Source organism: Marmota marmota, unplaced genomic scaffold (genome assembly GCF_001458135.2).
Source record: "Marmota marmota marmota unplaced genomic scaffold, marMar, whole genome shotgun sequence".
NCBI classification, from domain to species: domain Eukaryota; kingdom Metazoa; phylum Chordata; class Mammalia; order Rodentia; family Sciuridae; genus Marmota; species Marmota marmota.
Window position 1 is genome coordinate 1384084 of NW_026000171.1, and position 21343 is coordinate 1405426.

Here is a 21343-nt window from a genome sequence, read left to right on the forward strand (position 1 = left end):
TGAGGCCGATTGGCTGGGTCACGTGGGCGGAGCCAAAAAAGTCCCCCAATGAGCAGCTCCGTGGTCTGAAAGGGCAGGGAAACAGCCCAATGAGCATCACCGCAGAGGAGCCAATCAGCTAGATGTTGCTGGGGCCGCTGTGAGCCAATCATCAGCCGGCAGCTGGAAGTTTGCTGGCAGCTGGAAGTTTGCTGGGGCCCCTTTGGCTGTGGCTCTCAACATCTCCCCCTCTCTGTTTAAACAACAAGCATGTGGCTTAGGGACCGTGTCTGTTAGGCAGTCCAATTCAACATATGGTCCTTACCCGTCATCGGATGAACTGACCTCTAGGCGTCAGCCTCCTGTCTTAGGTTGGTACCACTGCAATTGGATCATACCCGTCACTGACTACCGGTCCAGCATACAGCTATACTTGTGGATAGGCCTTTGCACCAGTGGGGGGGTGAGGTTCTTTGCCTCACCTCTGTTGGCCCCCAAATTTTAGACCATCACTAGTAGAGGAGGATGCAAAATGCCATGACATTAAGCCAATTGAGGGCTCCTTTGAAAAATTGTACCACCGGTGACATCATCAGCAAAAATACCCCAACACTACCACAAGTCGCTGCACCAACAGATAGTTCACAATGCATACAGGTGAGCTCACAATGTGTCCAGGCAAGTTCTGCAAGCAGTTCAGTGATGGCTATTGTAGAAGCTGTAGATTGGTTTTATCTTTGACTTCACCAGCACTGGGATGAAGATAGGAATTCTGGCAATAATGGCTAAAGAAAAAATTATGTAACATTACAGAAGGCACTAAAAGAAAACAATTTTCTTAACAATTTACATTGTCTTTAAGAGAATTATTAAATATAATGAAAAGGAAAGGTGAAAGTAAACAAACAGATCTGTTAACCTTCTTTTGTGTTCACATATTAAAACAATCTTTAACAGCTGTTTACCCAATTAAATTAAACCATTTAAATCACGTGAATTAAAAAAAAATATTTGGATCCATTTTATCATGAGCGCTCATCATATATGATATATGGACATACATACATTCAAACATATAACACAAAACACAAGTGTGCACACATAATATAATACATACAACACATAACATTATAGTAAAGGCCTTATAACTTTTTACAGGTGAAATCTCCATTGCAATGTTTAAAAACTCTATAGTCAAAAAATAGAACTGATCAGCAAAACATTAACCTAGGTCTGTATGAGCTCAAAAAACAAAATAGAACTTCATGATATGGCAAAGGGCAATAATAAAATAGATATTGAAAAAAAGCATCCTGGTTCTGTTGCAGATGTAAGAATAGCCAAACTGGAGTTTTGGATATCAGTTGTTATGGATTTGAGCCAAATCATCTTCTTTTTGGTCTGTAGAAATCGCTTTAGTTAATCTTTCTGGAATCCAAATCGGCTGCTGTTCTCCCTGTGGAAACACATAAACAGACCCCCGACTCCAGACAATCACTGGGTCAGGACCTTGGTTAATCTCTCTGGAATCCAAATCGGCTGCTGTTCTCCCTGTGGAAACACACAAACAGACCCCCGACTCCAGACAATTACTGGGTCAGGACCTTTCCATTGTCCTGTTAGAATATCCTTCCAAAGTACCTTGGGCTTATGTACATTTTTTGGACACATATGCCTTTCCGCAGCACTAAGTCCTGATGAATCCAAATTTAAAAAGTTTAGAGTAAAAAGGGTTATTTTAAGTTTATCTTTGGGGAATATATACCCCTTCCCAATTCCTTCTTTTTGCTTTAATAAGTACATTTTAATAGTTTGATGAGCTCTTTCAACTATGCCTTGTCCCTGTGGATTGTATGGGATTCCTGTTATATGAGTAATGCCAAATGTTGAGCAAAATTGTTTAAAAGAGGTAGAAGTATAACCAGGGGCATTATCTGTTTTTAACTGTTTTGGAACACCCACAGTGGCAAAATTTTGTAAGCAATGAGCTATAACATCTTTAGTTTTTTCTCCGGCATGAAGGGAGCCCATCAAAAATCCAGAAGAAGTATCAACTGTAACATGCAAATATTTTAATTTTCCAAATTCTGGCAAGTGTGTGACGTCCATCTGCCAAATATGGTTAGGTATCAATCCTCTAGGATTGACTCCAAGATTAACTTGTGGTAAAAAGGTCACACAATTTTGACATTGTTTTATTATTTGTCTAGCTTGTTCCTTAGTTATTTTAAAACGCTTTTGTAAAGTATTAGCATTGACATGGAACTTTTTATGAAAATTTATAGCTTCTTCTAGTGTAGAGAAAATATGTATGTCATGTGTAGTTTTATCTGCTAAATCATTGCCCAAACTAAGGGCTCCAGGCAATCCTGTATGTGCCCTGATATGTCCTATAAAGAATGGATCTTTTCTGTCCCAGATTAGACTTTGTATAGTGGAAAGCAAAGAGAAAACAGTAGAAGAAGGGGAAATCCTACCAGCATCTTCAAGAGATACTATAGCATTAACTACATACTGACTATCAGAAAATAAATTAAATACAGAATCTTTAAACATCACAAAAGCTTGTAAAACTGCATTAAGCTCTACCTTTTGAGCTGATTGTTTGGGTACTAAAAATGTAAAAGTTTGATCAGGGGTAACTACTGCTGCTGTACCATTATTTGACCCATCAGTGAATATATTTGGAGCATTCATGATAGGTGTTTTTCTTGTCATTTTTGGAAAAATTACAGGATGCAATGACCAAAAAGACAATAAAGGATTAGATGGTAAGTGGTTATCAAATGAAACATTAGATTTGCACATGATTATTGCCCAAGTATTTAACTCATTAGCTAACTCATCAATTTGATTCATAGTATATGGAGTAATAATTTTATTGGGAGAAATTCCAAACACTCCCTTTGCTGCTTTTATTCCTTTGAGTATTAATTGTCCTACAGCCTCAGGATACCTAGTAAGAATAGTGTTAGGAGAATAAGATAAATGTATCCATAATAATGGACCTTCTTGCCAAAATACTCCTGTAGGAATATTTTTTGTTGGTAGTACAATAAATAATAAAGGCAAATTTATATCAATTCTGTCCAACAGCCAAAGGGGCCCCAGCAGAGGAAGGTGAATAGGGGGAGGAAGGAAGAAAGGGAAGAAAAGAGGAGGCATACCAGGGACTGGAATGGAGTAAATCAAATTCCATGCATGTATGATTTTGTCAGAATGAGCCCAACTATATGTATAATTACAATGCTCTAATAAAAATTATAATAAAATAAAAAAGAAGACTGGCTTCTCTTTTGTTGACCTATCTTGCTTTCTTGCTTGCTTACTCTGATGAAGCCAGTTGCGATGTTGTGAGTTGTATTATAGAGATTCTTGTGGCAAAAAACTGAATGAGGTCTCTAGCCAACAGCCAGTAAGGAACTGTTCTCAGTTCAACAACCCATGAAGGCCTAAATCCTATCAATAACAATGTGACTGAGTTTGAGTAGGATGCACCGGTAGTTGAACCTTAAGATGATTGTAAAAAATCGAGATAATACTTGCATTCTATCAGATCACAATAAATGAAATTAGATTTAATGATAAATGACAGAAACCATTCTAATACATGGAGATTAAGTTATACACTTTCGAGTGATGAATAATAGCAAAAGAAATCAAGAGAGAAATTTTAAAAGATTCTTAGAAGTAAATAAGACTAGGGATACAACATATCAAAATTTCTGGGATAGAATTAAGGTAGTTCTAAGAGTAAAGTTCATAGCATGGAGCTCACACATTAAGAGAATAGAATGAGCTTTTTCGCATTGGGTTTGCTGCCAGAACTTAGGTGTTGTGAAAACCACCGCTAAATCAAAGCCAAAATGCGAAAGGAAAAGACTCTCATCATTGCACATGTAGATTTGGGCAAGTCTACCACTACTGGCCATCTGATCTACAAATGTGGTGGGATCCACAAAAGAACCATTGAAAAATTTGAGAAGGAAGCTACTGAGATGGGAAAGGGCTCCTTCAAGTATGCCTGGGTCTTGGATAAACTGAAAGCTGAACGTGAGCGTGATATCACCATTGACATCTCCCTGTGAAAATTTGAGACCAGCAAGTATTACGTGACTATCATTGATGCCCCAGGACACAGAGACTTTATCAAAAACATGATTACAGGCACATCTCAGGTTGACTGTGCTGTCCTGATTGTTGCTGCTGGTGTTGATGAATTTGAAGCTGGCATCTCCAAGAATGGGCAGACCTGTGAGCATACCCTTCTGGCCTACACACTGGGTGTGAAATAACTAATCGTTGGTGTTAACAAAATGGATTCCACTGAGCCACCCTACAGTCAGAAGAGATATAAGGAAATTGTTAAGGAAGTCAGCAACTACATTAAGAAAATTGGCTACAATTTTGACACAGTAGCATTTGTGACAATTTCTGGTTGGAATGGTGACAACATGTTGGAGCCAAGTGCTAACATGCCTTTGTTCAAGGGATTGAAAGTCACCCTTAAAGATGGCAGTGCCAGTGGAACCACACTGCTTGAAGCTTTAAATTGCATCCTGCCACCAACTCATCCAAATGACAAGTCTTTGCATCTGTCCCTCCAGGATGTCTACAGAATTGGTGGTATTGGTACTGTCCCTGTGTGCTGAGTGGAGACTGATGTTCTCAAGCCTGGCATGGTGGTCACCTTTGCTCCAGTCAATGTCACAACTGAAGTAAAATCTGTTGAAATGTACCATAAAGCTCTGAGTGAAGCTCTTCCTGGAGACAATGAGGGCTTCAATGTCAAGAACGTGTCTGTCAAAGATGTTCGATGTGGCAATGTTGCAAAAATGACCCATCATTGGAGGCAGCTGGTTTCAGTGCTCAGGTGATTATCCTGAACCATCCAGACCAAATCAGTGCTGGCTATGCTCCTGTACTGGATTGTCACACAGCTCACATTGCTTGCAAGTTTGCCGAGCTGAAAGATTGATCACCATTCTGGTAAGAAGCTGGAAGATGGCCCTAAATTCTTGAAATCTGGTGATGCTGCCATTGTTGATATGGTTCCAGGAAAGCCCATGTGTGTTGAGAGTTTCTCTGACTATCCTCCTCTGGGTCATTTTGCTGTTCGTGATATGAGGCAGACAGTTGCTGTGGGTGTCATCAAAGCAGTGGACAAGAAGGCTGCTGGAGCTGGCAAGGTCACCAAGTCTGCCCAGAAAGCTCAGAAGACTAAATGAATATTACCCCTAATACCTGCCACCCCAATCTTAGTCAGTGGTGGAAGAATGGTCTCAGAACTGTTTGTCTCAATTGGCCATTTAAGTTTAATAGTAAAAGACTGGTTAATGATAACAATGCATCATAAAACTTTCAGAAGGAAAGGAAAATGTTTTGTGAACTATCCTGGTTTTTTGTGTGTGGCAGTTTTAAGTTATTAGTTTTTAAAATCTGTACTTTTTAATGGAAACAACTTGACGAAAAATCTGTCACAGAATTTTGAGACCCATTAAAACAAAAGTTTAATGAGAAAAGAGAGAGAGAGAGAGAGAGAATAGCACAATAACAAATAAATAATCTAACATTACATCTCAAGGCCCCAGAAAAAGAACAAACCAACACCAAAATTAGTAGAAGACAGAAAATAATTAAAATCAGAGAATTTAAAAAATACAAAAGATCATCTGTATTTGGGGTAAAAATGGGAATTCATAACCCACTTGAATCTAATGTATGAAATATGATATGTCAAGAGCTTTATAATGTTTTGAACAACCAATAAAAAATAAAAATAAAAATACAAAAGATCAATAAAATAAAAAGTTTGTTTTTTAAAAGGATAAACAAAATTTATAAACCCTTAGCCAAACTAACCAAAAGAAAGAAAAACTCAAATAAACAAAATGTGAGACGAAAAAGGATAAATCACCATAGACACTACAGAAATCCAGAAGATCATCAGAAACTATTTTGAAAATTTGTATTCCAATAAGCTAGAAAATCTTGATAATATTGACAAATTCCTAGAGACATATGACCTACTCAAATTGAACCAGGAACATATAGAAAACTTAAAGAGATAAATATCAAGTAATGAACTTGAAGCAGCTATCAAAAGCCTTACAACAAGGAAAAGCCCAGGACCAGATGAGCTCAGCCAAGTTCTACCACACCTTTAAAGAATAGCTAACACCAATTCCCCTCAAATTAGTCCATAAGATAGAAAAGGAAAGAATATTGCCAAACCCATTCTACAAAACCAGTCATCAATAACAAAACCAGACAAAGACACATCAAAGAAAACTTCAGATCGACATCCTTAAAAAACATAGTTGCAAAAATTCGTAATAAAATATTGACAAACTGCATACAAAAACATATTTAAAATATATTGTACCATGATCAAGTGGGTTTCAGTCCACGGATGCAATGTTGGTTCAATGTACAGAAATTGTAATTCACCACATCAACAGACTTTATTAAAAACAAGAATCACATGATTATCTCAATACATCCAGAAAAAAAACATCTGACAAAGTACAACAGCCATTCATGTTCTAAACACTAGAAAATCTAGTGATAGAAGGAATTTACCTCTACATTGTAAAGGTTTATATGCAAACCTATGGCCAACATTATACTGAATGAGGAAAAACTGGAAGAATTTCCTCTAAAAACTGAAAGCATTTCCTCTATAGACAAGGATGACCACTGTCACCATTCCTATTCAACACAGTCCTTGAAACTCTATCAGAGCAATAGGCAAGAGAAGGAAATTAGAGATTACAAATAGGAAAAGATGAGTTCAAAGTATCTCCATTTGCTGATGACATGATCCTATATTTAGAAGACCCAAAAAACTCCACCAGAAGACTTCTGGATCTCATAAATTAATTCATCAAGACAACAAAATACAAAATCAACACTTATAAATCAATTATGTTCCTATACTCCAATGATCAATCTGCTAAAATATATATCAAAACTATCCCACTCACAATAGCCTCAAAAAAATACTAAATACTTGGGACTCAATCTAACAAAACAGGTAAAGAACTTCTACAAAGGAAAACTACAGAACACTAAAGAAAGAAATTGAAGAAAACCTTAGAAGATGGAAAGACTCCCATGTTTCTGGATAGGCAGAATTAATTTTGTCATAATAACCACACTATGAAGGGCACTATACAGATTTAATGAAATTCCCATCAAATTCCAATGATATTCTTCACAGAATTATAAAAGCAGTTATAAAACTATTTGAAAAAAAAGAATAAGAAGAAGAGGAAGAACCAAAGAAATCCTTAAGGAGAAAAGTGAAGCAGGAGACATCACAATACTGGACCTCAACTTATACCACAGAGCTATAGAAACAAAAACAGTTTTGGCACCAAAACAGGCATTAAGACAATTGGAATAGAATAAAATACCCAGAGACAAACCCACATAAATACAGTTATCTCATACTGGAAAAAACTGCCAAAAACATACATTAGGGGGGCCTTTATAATGAATGGTGCTGGGAAAACAGGAAATTCATACATAACAGAATGAAATTGAACCCCTATCTCTCACTCTGCACAAAATCAACTCAAAGTGGATCAAAGACCTAGGAATTAGACCATAAACCCTGCAACTGCTAGAAGAAAATGTAGGCCCAACACTCCAACGTGTCAGCTTAGGAACTGACTTCCTCCATAAGACTCCTAAAGCTTAAGAAATAAACTAAAAAATCACTAAGTGGGATGGCATCTAATTAAAAGCTTCTGCATAGCAAAGGAAACAATCAAGAATGTGAAGAGCCTACAGAATGAGAGAAAATCTTTGCCACCTGCTCCTCAGATAGAGCATTAATATCCAGAATATACAAAGAACTCAAAAAACTTAATGCCAAAAAGAACAAATAAATCAATCAATTAGCAAAAGAACCAAGCAAAAATTTCTCAAAAGAAGAAATACAAATGGTCAACAAATACATGAAAAAAATGTTCAACATCTCTAGAAAATAGGGAAATGCAAATAAAAACTACATTGAGATTTCATCTCACTCTAGTCAAAATGGCCATTATCAAGAATATAAATAACAATAAATATTGGCAAGGTTGTGGGGGGAAAGGTACACTCACACATTGTTGGTGGACTACAAATTAGTGCAACCATTCTGGAAAGCAGTATGGAGACTCCTCAAAAAACTAGGAATGGAATCACCATATGACCCAGCTATCCCACTCTTTGGTATTTATCCAAAAGATTTCAAATCAGCATACTACAGTGACACAGCCACCTCAATGTTTATAGCAGCACAACTCACAATAGCCAAGCTATGAAACTAAACGAGGTGCCTTTAAATAGATAAATGGATAAAGAAAATGTGGTTTATAAATACAATGGAGTATAAGCCATAAAGAAGAGCAAAATGATGGCATTTGTTGGTAAATGGATGGATCTGGAGACTATCATGCTAAGTGAAATAAGCCAGTACCAAAAAGTCAAAGGTCAAATGTTTTCTCTGATATGCAAAAGCTAATCTAAAATAAGGAGTTATAAAAAATAAAAGAAAGATCAATGGAATAAATGAAGGGATTGAAGAGGAGGGATGAGGGATGGGATAAGGAAAGAACAGTGGAATGAATCTGACCTAATTTTCCTCTGTACATATATGAATATACCACAGTGAATCTCACCATCATGTATATCCATAAGACACTTTTTGTGGGGGTGGAGAGGTACCAGGGATTGAACTCAGGGGCACTCAACCACTGAGCCATATCCCTAGACCTATTTTGTATTTTACTAGAGATGGGGTCTTACTGAGTTGCTCAGCTGTTGGAGGCCACGACCAAGTCAAGATGGCACCTGGCAGTTTGCCAGGAGGAGTGGTTTGTGAAGCAACGCCACCAAGCCATCAAGATGGTGGGGACTCCTTATTGGCTGATTGCTGTATCTGTAGGGGAGCAATGCTATGATTGGATGATGCTAATGGAGTCATGCTTTATGTAAATCAGTTAGATATATATACCACTGCTGTTCCGCAATAAAGCAGTTCCTGCTTCAACCTTCACAGTTGCTTGTCACCTCTTGGTTACTTTGCCCAGCTGGACTGTGGCAAGTGGTGGCCCATACAGGGAACTCTGGGATGCTCGTGGGTTAGTGACAAGGTAAGCTGCCTGTCCCTAGAAATAGACAGGACAGGAGGAAAGCTGCTCGCCCCTGAGGAGCAGATAGGGTAAAAGGACAGATGCCCATTTCAAGAAAATAGAAAAAATTGATACAGTGTGTTTTTGTTTCGTTTTATCTTAGTGTGTTGTGTTGTCTTTGTTACGAAAATATGGGATCAGAAGTTAGTAAAAATCAAACCGAAAGGGTGTTAAGTAAATTGCTAAAGGAAGGAGGCACCCCAGTAAAACCAAGAACAGTTAGGGCATATGTTGACACGATACAAAAATGTAGCTCATGGTTCTTAGAGGAGGGGTTGTTAAATATACCACAATGGGACCATCATGGTGAAGATTTTAAAAAGATAGAAAAGAAAAGCCCAGGAACTCTGCCAGTTGGCACATTACATTATGGACGTTGATACGATCTTGTTTGCTTAGTCCAAAGCCTTCAGTTCAGACTATAATAGAGGAAGAAGAAGACATCTTAGACCAAGTAAAAGAGAAAGTCTCTCGAGCTAGTCAGAAAGGGGAAGAAAGTTCAGAAGAGGAGGGACTATCAGGGGAGGAGTTACAACAAAAGGCTGCTACTAACCCCTTTCTATCACCAGAGGGCGTAAGTATTCAACCAACAGCTCCACCTATGTATATGGGGACAACATATGATGGGTGGCCCCCCACCTTCTGCAATTGATAGATGGGATCCTGAGACAGGACCTCGAAGATTAGCATGCCCTGTACCTGAGGATGTGGAAGGGCAACGATATCACCAGGCTTTGGGTTTTAAAACTGTAAAGCAGTTAAAAGAAGCTGTAGCAGCCTATGGTCCTCAAGCCCCTTTTACCATAAGCATGGTTGAATCCATTGCAAGTTTAAACTTGACACCAGCAGATTGGGCTAGCATGTGCAAAGCTGTGCTAAGTGGAGGACAATATCTGTTATGGAAAGTTACTAATCAGGAATTGTGTGTGGAGACTGCCAAGCAAAATGCAGCAGCCAGGTATCCACAGAGAAATTTAGACATGTTACTAGGAGAAGGACCTTATGAGGGTCAACAACAACAAGCTGGATATGATCCTGCTATATATTTATAGATTGCTTCAGCCACAGTTAAGGCATGGAAAACCCTACAAAGACAAGGGGATTTACAAGGTCAGCTATCTAAGGTTATACAAGGAGCCAATGAGCTTTACGCACGCAGAGTTTGTGGATAGGCTTATGCAAACAGCAAGCAGAGTCTTTGGGGATGTAGAACAAGCAATGCCATTAATAAAACAGCTAGCTTATGAACAAGCCAATAGATGGTGTAGGGAGGCTATTCGACCTTGGAAACATAAAGACTTAAATGCATACATTAAATTGTGTAGAGATATTAATGAGTCAGTGGTACAGGGGCAAGTCTTGGCAGCTGCAGTAACCCAAGGAGTACAACAGGCTTTAGGTGCCAGGCCAAAAACATGTTATAATTGTGGTCAAGCAGGACATTTTAAAAGGAGTTGCCCCATAGGAGGAGGGTTTAAAACAAGTAACAAAACTGGAGATGATCCAAAAAAAAAATACCAGGTGTTTGCCCACAATGTTGTAGAGGAAAACACTGGGCTAGTGAATGCCGTTCTCAGACTACTATAGAGGGTACTCCGTTGCCAAAAAACAGACAGGGGGGCCCAATGCCCCGGAGCCCACAACCACAAATATACGGGGCATTGAAGGAACCCAGCAACACCATCAGGGTAGTGCCCAGGACACATTATCCGTTAACTCCCTTAGCAGATATACCAGAGGGAGCGCACAATTGGACATCTGCACCTCCACCAGAGCAGTACTAACTCCAGAGATGGGAGTTCAAATCATTCCCACAGGGGTAAAAGGACCTCTTCCCCAAGGAACAGTAGGCTTATTATTAGAATGCAGTTCTTCTACACTAAAAGGACTTATGATAAGTCCTGGGGTAATTGATCCCGATTATGAAGGTGAGATAAAAATTATAGCTAGTTCTCCAAGGGTTATCTCAGTAATATCACCAGGAGATAGGATTGCACAGTTATTAATACTACCCAGCCTTGCATTAGATTAGGGAATCAAACTGTAGGAAAGTTCTGGCCCATAAATAATACCTATGCTGGATTTGGTAATGTAACTGGTATTACGGGAGTTACTCCTAGGTTTAGTAGCAAGAGTACTCACACTGAGCCAGTACAAAAATCTTGGGCTCAGCGATGTTGGAGCCCAGAACAAACCTGGCCACCGACATGGTCAGGTTGCTTGGAATGAGGTTCCGCCCGTTACTTAACTCCTGGATTTACATTTACTCCTAGATTTAACACCTTTTCAAATGAAACATTTAAAGGAAACAATTTTACTTATCAAAATCCTAGTCAAGCCATTACATCAGATCCATTTAATATTTGGTCACTTTGTGGACAAAGGGCTTGTATGGATATTTCACCTGTAGGATTTATAAAAGGAGGATCAATGTTTAATGGGTCTTACAATTATAATACTAGTACTACATTTGAGACCAATGTACAGATAAATAAGACTAAATATATAGATTTCAAACCTACTCCTGTTTGTTTACTTTCACCTTTCCTTTTCATTATATCTAATAATTCTGTTCAGGATAATGTATTAAATTGTTCAGAAAAATTGTTTTCTTAGTGCCTGCTGGAATGCAGGTATCATTGCCAGAATTCCTACCTTCATCCCAGTGCCAGTGAAGACAAAAATAGAAGAATTTCCAGTATTACTGAGAACCAAACGAAACTTTGGAATTACAGCTGCCATCATCACAGCTGTTGCTGTTTCTGCTGCTGCTACTACAGCTTCTGCGATAGCTATCACACAAACTGTACAAACTGCTGCATCAATAAAGAATGTAATTCAACAAGTAGCACAAGCTTTACAAACACAAAACATTATTAATGATCATCTTAGAAATGGAATTCTGATGCTCAACCAAAGAGTCGGTTTACTTCAATAAGAAATAGACATATTAATGGATTCCTCTGCTTTAAGCTACTTATAGAACTTACCTGAACTGTGTATCACTTCTATGCGTTATGATAATATTTCTCAAGCAGCAGATCTTTCCAGACAACTAGGAGCCATGCTTAATGGCACATGGAATGTAAAGTTTCAAAATTTAACTAATCTATTGAGACAACAAATTGTAACTCTTAATAGTACCAGGGTGTCTTTGCCAACGGTGTCATCGGTGGTACAATTTTTCTAAGGGCTTCTCACTTAGAGCCGTCAATGGCTTGGTATTGTGGCATTTTGTATCCTCCTCCTTCTGCTTGTGGCAGGTTGTTTATGGTGTTTGTGTAGATTACACAGACAACAAAAAGAAACCATATGGTCATTAAACAGGCCATGATGGCCCTAGAAAAGGCAAGATCCACAAGTATGGCTAAATATGTTGGGCCGGTAGTCAAAGACAGGTAAGATCCAATTACAATGGTACCAACCTAAGCCAGGACTCTGACGATTTGAGGTCAGACCATCCAATGACAGGTAAGGACCATATGTAGTATTGGACAACCTAAGACAGGCACGGTCCCTAAACCACATACTTGTTGTTTAATAAAACAAAAAGCGGGAGATGTTGGAGGCCACAACCAAGTCAAGATGGCGCCTGGAAGTTTGCCAGGAGGAGTGGTTTGTGAGGCAATGCCACTGAGCCATCAAGATGGTGGGGACTCCTTATTGGCTGATTGCTGTATCTGTAGGGGAGCAATGCTATGATTGGATGATGCTTTTGGAGTCATGCTTTATGTAAATCAGTAAGACATTGCTGTTCCGCAATAAAGCAGTTCCTGCTTCAACCTTCACAGTTACTTGTCACCTCTCGGTTACTTTGCCCAGCTGGACTGCAGCACTCAGCACCTCGCTAAACTGCTGAAGCTGGCTTTGAACTCGCTTCTCCCTCCCAAGCTGCTGGGATTACAAGCCTGAGCCATGACAACTGGCCATAAGACACTATTTTTAAAAAACTATAAGTAATTAGCAAAAAGATTAGTAGAATAAAAGAAAGGGAATAGGGAGAGGGTAGAGGGGGGGGGAGGGAAAGTACTGGGGACTGAATTAGAACAAATTACATGCTTTTATAATTTTGTCAAAATGAATCCTAATGTTATGTGGGACTAAAAAGAACCAATATAAAATAAAATTTAAATGATTGCAGACTTATGAGAGACCCTGAGCCAAATGATCCAGCTAAACCATCTCCAGATTCCTGACCCCCAGAAACTGTCAAGTATGGGGGCAATACATAACTAATTGAAAGGCTTTCTCCAGAGTAGCAGAACAGCATAACAGAGATTTATATTCCTGCCTCAATTGTTTTATCCAAATAAGACTTCTGGCTGACAAAAATCCTGTTGCATTAATCTAGCCTGGGATGAGGATCCAAACAACTTAACTCTTGCCATCTCACTTTCTTATCTAGTAGCCTAGGTTTCTGCTTCCCTGCCAGGAATGGAGAAGTCAGTTTTCCTGAGAATCATATCCATTAGGATCAGCAAAATGAGAATTTCTTTAAATCTAAGCAAGAATTTGGTCTCTACTGTACCCATTCACACTGCTCAGGCCTCAGCCTGGGTTTGTGTGCTTGCACTGAAAACAATTGAAACATCAAAAGAGGGAAACTTCTAGGAAGATGCGGAACTTAAAAAGGATTTTAGGGAGGGCTGGGAATATATCTCAGTTGATAGAGTGCTTGCTTTGCATACACAAGGCCCTGGGTTCAATCTCAGCACTATTAAAAAAAAAAAAAGAAAAGAAAAATGGATCTTAGGCAGGTCCATTTGAGAAAGAAAATAAAGATAAATGGAAAGAGGTTAAGGAGTTAGTAGAATAGGAGACAACCTAGGAGAGTTTTTTTTTTTAAATCTGACATTGAGATGGACATGAATGGGATTCTGAAAGTTCACACAAAACTACTTTATTAATACTAAAATTATCTGTTAAAGAGGCAGGCCCTAGGCTAAGTGCTAGAAGTGCAGAACATAATGAGACAATGTTCTTGCCTTCATGGAATTTATATCTAGCTGGTGACACAGACATGGAAATAGATGTTTTCTTTACTGTAGAAAGTTCCAGAAGACTTTTCTCAGTAACAGCAGGCTTGGTTATTCAAGCTATCTCTCCTGCCAAAAATAAAAAGTAGAATAAAATATACTAAAAGTTTTTGTTTAATACATTAAAGACCTGATAATATAAAAAATTAAGCTAAATGTGAAGAAAAACTGGGAAATCATTGAGTTACAGAACCATGAATTGCTAATCATCAGGGAAATGCAAGTCAAAACCATAAAGACTCTTTTCCTTGTTGCTCCAGGCTGGGGGCAGGCTTCACCACCCCGTGGGGAGGACATATAAGGAATTTTCACAAGACAACTGTGCAGAATGGTGCGAGAGAACCACCCTTATGTGTACACAGAGAGATTCCTGAGAATAACCCAGATACTCCATTTGATTTCACACCAGAGGATAGAGGCAATTGTTTAAAAAAAAAAAAACTATACATAAGGGCAGCAACTCTGCTTCCAGTCCTGGATTTAACTCAAAGGCAGAATGTGTGGTTCCCCATCTCTGCTATGAACAAGTTTGCAGAAGTTTTACAAGTACCTCAAGGAGAACATATGAAGCAGCGACTTTTTATACCATGTACAAAGGAAAGCCCGTTGGAAACCATCACATTTAGGTCTGCACTACCACACCTTGCATACTTTGAAACTGAGCACGTTGGAGGCCATTTAGAAGAAGTTTGGAATAAGTTGGAGAGACTACACTCAAAAAACGTTTCACTCTTATAGCGGTGGAATGTTTAGTGGTCTGTGTAAATGCACCGATAAATAATAACTACCATGAGGATTTCAAACCTAAGGATATTGAAGAAATTATAAATGAGCTTAAAGCAGGAAAAATTCCAAAACCTGTACCAAGGAGTGGGCATTTCTGTCGTGAACCAGTTAAATGTTTTACCTCTGACTAAACTACCCAAAGGACAAAAAAAAAAAAAAAAACACAACAAACAGATTTTGGTAACAGAAGTCTTGGTTATTCAAGCTATCTCTTGGTGGGCAAGCACCAAGATATTTAATTTATATTCAACTATAAAAATGTCACTGCAGAAATAATGAATCTCCTATCTAAAAAAATGAAGAGATATCAATTCATCCCAGTCACTCCAGTTAGAATGGCTGGCTAATATGAAAAAGACAAAACATCACAAATTGGTGAGGATCTGAAAAAAAGAGAATCCTTATCTTTGTACTAGAGATTATAGCCAGGGCAATCCACAAGCAAAAGAAATAAAAGACATCTATACCGAGAAAAAGGAAGCAAAACTTTCTCTATTCAAAGACATGATCTTATATATAGAAAATCATAAGCAATCCACTGAAAACTGAGTTTGGAAAGGTTGTATGGTTCTGGATAAACACATAATAATCCACTGAGCTTCCATGTGCTATCAATGAGTAATTAAAAATGAAATTAAAGGAAATTTTTCATTTAATATAATATCAAAAAAAAGTTAACACTTAGGAATAAACCTAACAAAAGAAGTCCAAAACTTGTACTCTAAAAAACCAGAAAATATTATGGAAATAAATTAAAGAAAACCAAAATAAGTGCCTCATGTCCATGAATTTCAAGACTATTAATAATTAAATACTGTTAAAGTGACACTACTAGCCAAATTTATCTAAGAATGAACACAATACCTGTGCAAATCTCAATTTTCTTTTGTGAAGGAATTGACAAGCAGATTCTAAAATTCACATAAAAATGCAGGTGAACCAGGACAACCAAAACAATCCCGAGAAAGAACAATTAGAGAAAAAGTTGTCAGGTGTGCCAAGACCATTCAATAGGGAAAGAATAGTCTTTCCAACCAATTATTATGGTAAAAATGAATATCCATATGCAAAATACAGAAATTGGAACTCCTCACCACATGATATAAAAAATTAACGTCAGAGGGATCATAGACTGAATGTAAAGCCTAAAACTATAAAATCCTTAGGAAAAAAAACACATAAAATAATACTTGTGATATTGAAATAGATAGTAGTTTCTTAGATATGTAAACAAAACAACAAACATTACAATAAAAAAATCATGCTATTATAAGAAAGTAATTATCAATATGGCATTTGCTGATAAATGGATGAAACTGAAGATTATCATGCTAAGTGAAATAAGCCAATTCCAAAAAACCAAAGGCCAAATCAATTAACTAAGCATCCAACATAAGAAAAAAGATTAAGCTGGGGTTGTGGCTCAATGGCAGAGTGCTTGCCTAGCATGCATGAGGCACTGGGTTCAATCCTTAGCACCACATAAAATAAGCAAATAAAATAAAGGCATTCTGTCCATCTAAAACTACAAAAGAAAAAAAGAAAGATTAAATCAAACCAAGAATTAGCAGGGGGAAAAAAAGGAGTAAGGATGTGCTCAACATACATTAATAAGATAGATGAGTCTGAAAATATTATCTAAATGAAAGATGCTAGTCTCAAAAGATTATATTGTATATAATTCCATTTGAAAAGGTTTCTGAAACAGGAAAAACTAAATATGGTAAGACTTAAATATGAAATATGCTTTCGTGAGTGAAATGAGATTATGGCAGGGATGAAATGACTGGGAAGAGCTCCAAAGGGGTCTTCTGCATGGATAGAATGTGCTGTGAATTTTAATATGGTTGAGTGTTACATGAGTATATCAAGACTCTAGACCAGCTACCAATTTGCAAAATCTACAAGGGACTAAGAAACATTTTAATTGCCACCAAAATGGTGTAATTACCAAAACCCATACTACAGGAACACATAAACAATAGATCTGATTTCAATTTTGTTTTAAATGCCAGGAAATAAAAGTATGCAAACTATAGGGAAAAAGAGTCTTGGATTATCAAGGGATTGGAATTATGAATGTTATAGTTTGGATCTAATATGTCCCCCCTCCAAAGAATTATATGCTAAAGGGTTGGTCATCAGCCTGCAGTACATGGGAAGGGAGACCTTTAGGAGGTGGATCCTAAAGGAAAGAAGTTAGGTTCATTGGGAATGTGCCCTTGAAGGGACTACTGGGACCCTGGACCCTTCCTATCTCTCTGTTTGCTTCCCAGCCACTATGAGGTCAACAGTTTCCTTCTGTCATGTGCTTCTGTCACAGTCCCAAAAGCAAAAGGACCAGTGACCATGGACTCAAACTTCCAAAACTGTGAACCAAATAAAATTTTCCCACATTAAGTTGATTATCTCAGTTATTTTATCATAGTGGCATAAAGTTAACAAACACATGGACTATATTAAATCCAGACTCAAAAAAAGAAAAGAAGATAGAATAAAATCTTGTCTATATCACTTATACCCATTTCACCTTGAGCAAGTGATTTAACTTAATTTGCCTCAGTTTTTTGAGATTACAAAAAAACCACATTATTATCTCAAAGGATTGTTGTGCACTCAACTAAATGAGTTGGTATAAGTGGATGCAATTATACTACTATAATTATATACACTTATATAACAGAGACTTGTTTCTGTTATTATATTAGAAATAGTAGTAGTAGGCCCCTACTTCCTTAATAAGGCTCCAATAGCTCAAGAATTAAAATCAAGAATTAATAAATTGGATGGATTCCAAACTAAAGAGCTTGTTAGCAAAAGAAACAATCAATGAGGTGAATAGAGTCTACAGGATGGGAGCAAATCTTTACCACAAGCATATCAGATAGAGCACTAATCTCTAGGATATATAAAGCACTAAAAAACATTAACACTAAAAAAATCAAATAACCCAGTCAATAAATGGGCCAAGGACCTGAACAGACACTTCTTAGAAGAGGATATTCAATCAATCAACAAATATATGAAAAAATGGTCAACATCTCAGGCAATTAGAGAAATGCAAATCAAAACTACTCTCACTCATTTCATCTCACTCCAATCAGAATAGCAGCTATTAAGAATACAAAAAACAATAAGTGCTGGCAAGGATGTGGAAAGAAAGGCACACTCATACATTGCTGGTGGGACTGCAAAATGGTACAGTCAATATGGAAAGCAGTATGGAGATTCCTTGGAAAATTGGGAATGGAACCACCATTTGACCCAGTTATCCCACTTCTCAGTCTATACTCAAAAGACATAAAAACAGCATACTACAGGGCACAGCCACATCAATGTTTATTGCAGCACAATTCACAATAGCTAAACTGTGGAAACTAGATGCCCTTGAGTATATAAATGGATAAATAAAATGTAGTATATAAACACAATGGACTATTACTCAGCAATAAAAGAGAATAAAATCATGGCATTTGCAGGTAAATGGATGGAGTTGGATAATATAACGCTAAGTAAAGTTAGCCAATCCCAAAAAATCAAATGCCAAGTATTTTCTCTGATATAAGAAGGCTGATTAATAGTGAAGTTGGGAGGGGGAGCATGGGAAGATTATACGAACTCTAGATAGGGCAAAGGGAGGTAGAGGAAGGGAGCGGGCAAGAAAATAGATGGTGGAATGAGATGGACATTATTACCCTAAGTACATGTATGAAGACACAAATGATGTGAATTTACTTTTCATATAACCAGAGATATGAAAAATTGTGCTCTATATGTATAATATGAATTTTAATGCATTTTGCTGTCATATAAAACAAATTAGAATAAAAAATTTTAAAAAAAAAGAAGAAATAGTAGTAGAATGAAGAGCTCCAGTATAAATCATGACAAAAATGATAAACATCTCAACTAAAAAGGATAAGTGTCATTAGCAAGTAATTCACAAATTAATAATTAAATTAGTTAATTTGCACCAGTTTTTGCCTAATAAACTGAATTTTAAAACTTGATTAAAAAAATATTGATGAGGATCTGTGAAAAATACTAATACCATGTTAGTGGAAGTAAAGTTTGGAATAAACACGTCTGACAGACAATCTCCATGAATCAAAAGTCCTAAAATTATTTACATTCTACAAAACAGTGATTCTACTTTAAGAATATGTTTTAGTCAGCTTTGAATAGCTGTGACCAAAATACCTGACAAGAACAACTTAGAGAAGGAAACATTTATTTGGGGCTCATGGTTTCAGCAGTCTCAGTCCACAGATGGCCAAGCCAACTCCATTGCTTTGGGGCCAAGGTGAGGCACAACATCATGATAGGAAGGGTATAGTGCAGAAACTGAACAGGACATGGTAGCCAGGAAGCAGAGAGAGAGGAAGACACAAAAGGGGCCAAAGGGAAGAACAACCCTTCCGAGGCACACCTGAGTCACTCATCTCCTCCAGCCATGCCCCACACACCTACAGTTACCACCCAGTCAGTCCTTTCAAACTAGGATGGACTGATTAGGTTACAGCTCTCACAATCCGATCATTTTACCTCCCACACTCCTGCATTAACACAGGAGCTTTTAGGGGACACTTCATATCCAAACTATAACAGCGTATTGTTATGGGAAACAATCATTAATGATCCTTACATTTAAATACAAGGAAGTTCAGAGCAACTATTTCATAATAGCAAGAACAATAAAATGTCCAACACAGGCAAGTATAGAGTTTCAGTCATGTGGTGACTGAATCAAAATTGTCTTTATTAGTCTTTAATAGTCTATATTGTAATATGACAATAAAATATTTTAATGTGCAAAAAAAAAATGAATAGTCAGCTGGGCGTGGTGGTGTAGGCCTATAATCCCAGAGACTTGGGAGGCTGAGACGAGAGGATTGCAAGTCTCAGCCACTTAGAAAGGACCTAAGAAACTTAGTGAGACCTTTCTTGAAATAAAAATAAAAAGGGCTAGGAAAGTGGCTCGGTGGTTAAGCACCCCTGGGTTCAATCCCTGTTATCAAAAAGCCAAAAAAAAAAATTGTCTCAGCCTGGACACATACCCAAATCTGAAAGAGCTATTCCTCCAGGATAAATCCTAGAATTTCTGCAGCCCAATCCCTAGCCTGCAGTCATTCTGAATGAAAGACTCGGCACAGAAAGGAACAGAGGAACGCATGAGAGAGAAAATGTACCCCACAGAACACAGAAAATCCAGGGGAGGGAAGCAACAAAGCCAGGACCCAGGCAAGATCAGGAAATAATTCACAAGTGCTGGGGCAGGGAATGGAAGAAATTTATGTAATCCATGCTCTGTCACTTCATCTCTATAAACAAGAAGTCCCATCTTACGGCTGAGGTGCTTCTACAAAGGAGACATGGTGGGAATGAGATGAAGCCAAAGGCAAAGCTCCTCACAGAGCCTGCACTGAGATATGAAAAACTGTGCTCTATACTGCAGCGGAGGAGACTGAAGAATTGAAGGAGAGGAGCCAGAACGAGGCAGGCAGGTGCAAGGTTATCTATAATCCGGTTAGAGCTGACATGAGGACCTCTGCCTATCTTCATACAGTAGCACGCATGCACACATACACACACACACACACACACACACACACACACAACCCTTAAGGGGTGAGCACCATTTACATACCAACCAATTGAACCACTTCTGGCCCTGCTTCTCCCTCACAAAAGCTTTCACACACTTCTCACACACACCCCACACCTACGACACTCATGCACATACAAGCATACAGCCCAAAGGAGCATAAATACATAAAACATAGAAATCCTGATGGAACAGTCCTTTACAAAGCATCAGAAAAACAGCCAGGTGATGCAGTGTGCAAGGGGCAACCCAGAGTCTGAGCTGGGGCCAGTCATTGATCCTTCTCACGTAACTGGGAGCCACTGAGACCAAACAAACGCTCCCTGAGAAAGGAAGCCATTGGAGGGTACTGAAACTGACTGAGCTCAGTCTAAAATCAAATATCACTTCTCTACAAAAACCTGTCACTCTTACCAGCTGACCAATATTCACAATCACAGTAGTTCCTTTTTGGTCATACACATATGATCTACATTGAAGCTTTGGTTGCATCACTCCAGAGACCTGTTCCTTAACCAAGGTATTCACTCACTTGCTGTTGGCCCCAGAAAAGAGAGGTGAGTCTTACCTAGAGCACCCACCAGGGTGCTAAAGAGAAAACATAGTCCCTGGAGAATGAGATATCTGCTTAAAGCCATCCTGCCTCCCCTGTCATCAAAGTCACAGCCTCAGCTGCAAAATAACTCTGTGAGCATCAGGATACTGACAAGGTCTACAGCAATGGGAGGGGAATACACAGACACATCCCCTAC

General features: G+C 38.1%; 1 protein-coding gene and 1 pseudogene across 1 annotated transcript in view; one reads left to right on the forward strand and one right to left on the reverse strand.

The window, feature by feature from the left end:
* The window catches only part of LOC107154880 (antigen WC1.1-like), a 75853-nt gene extending 54552 nt beyond the window's left edge, over positions 1-21301 (reverse strand). Inside the window, exon 1 of the mRNA XM_048787570.1 lies at positions 21160-21301. Within this exon, the coding sequence (XP_048643527.1) occupies positions 21160-21229 (70 nt within the window). The 5' untranslated portion in view covers positions 21230-21301. The remainder of the gene's footprint in view (positions 1-21159) is intronic.
* On the forward strand, positions 3823-5524 carry LOC107154918 (annotated as a pseudogene).
* Positions 21302-21343: the final 42 nt, after the last annotated feature.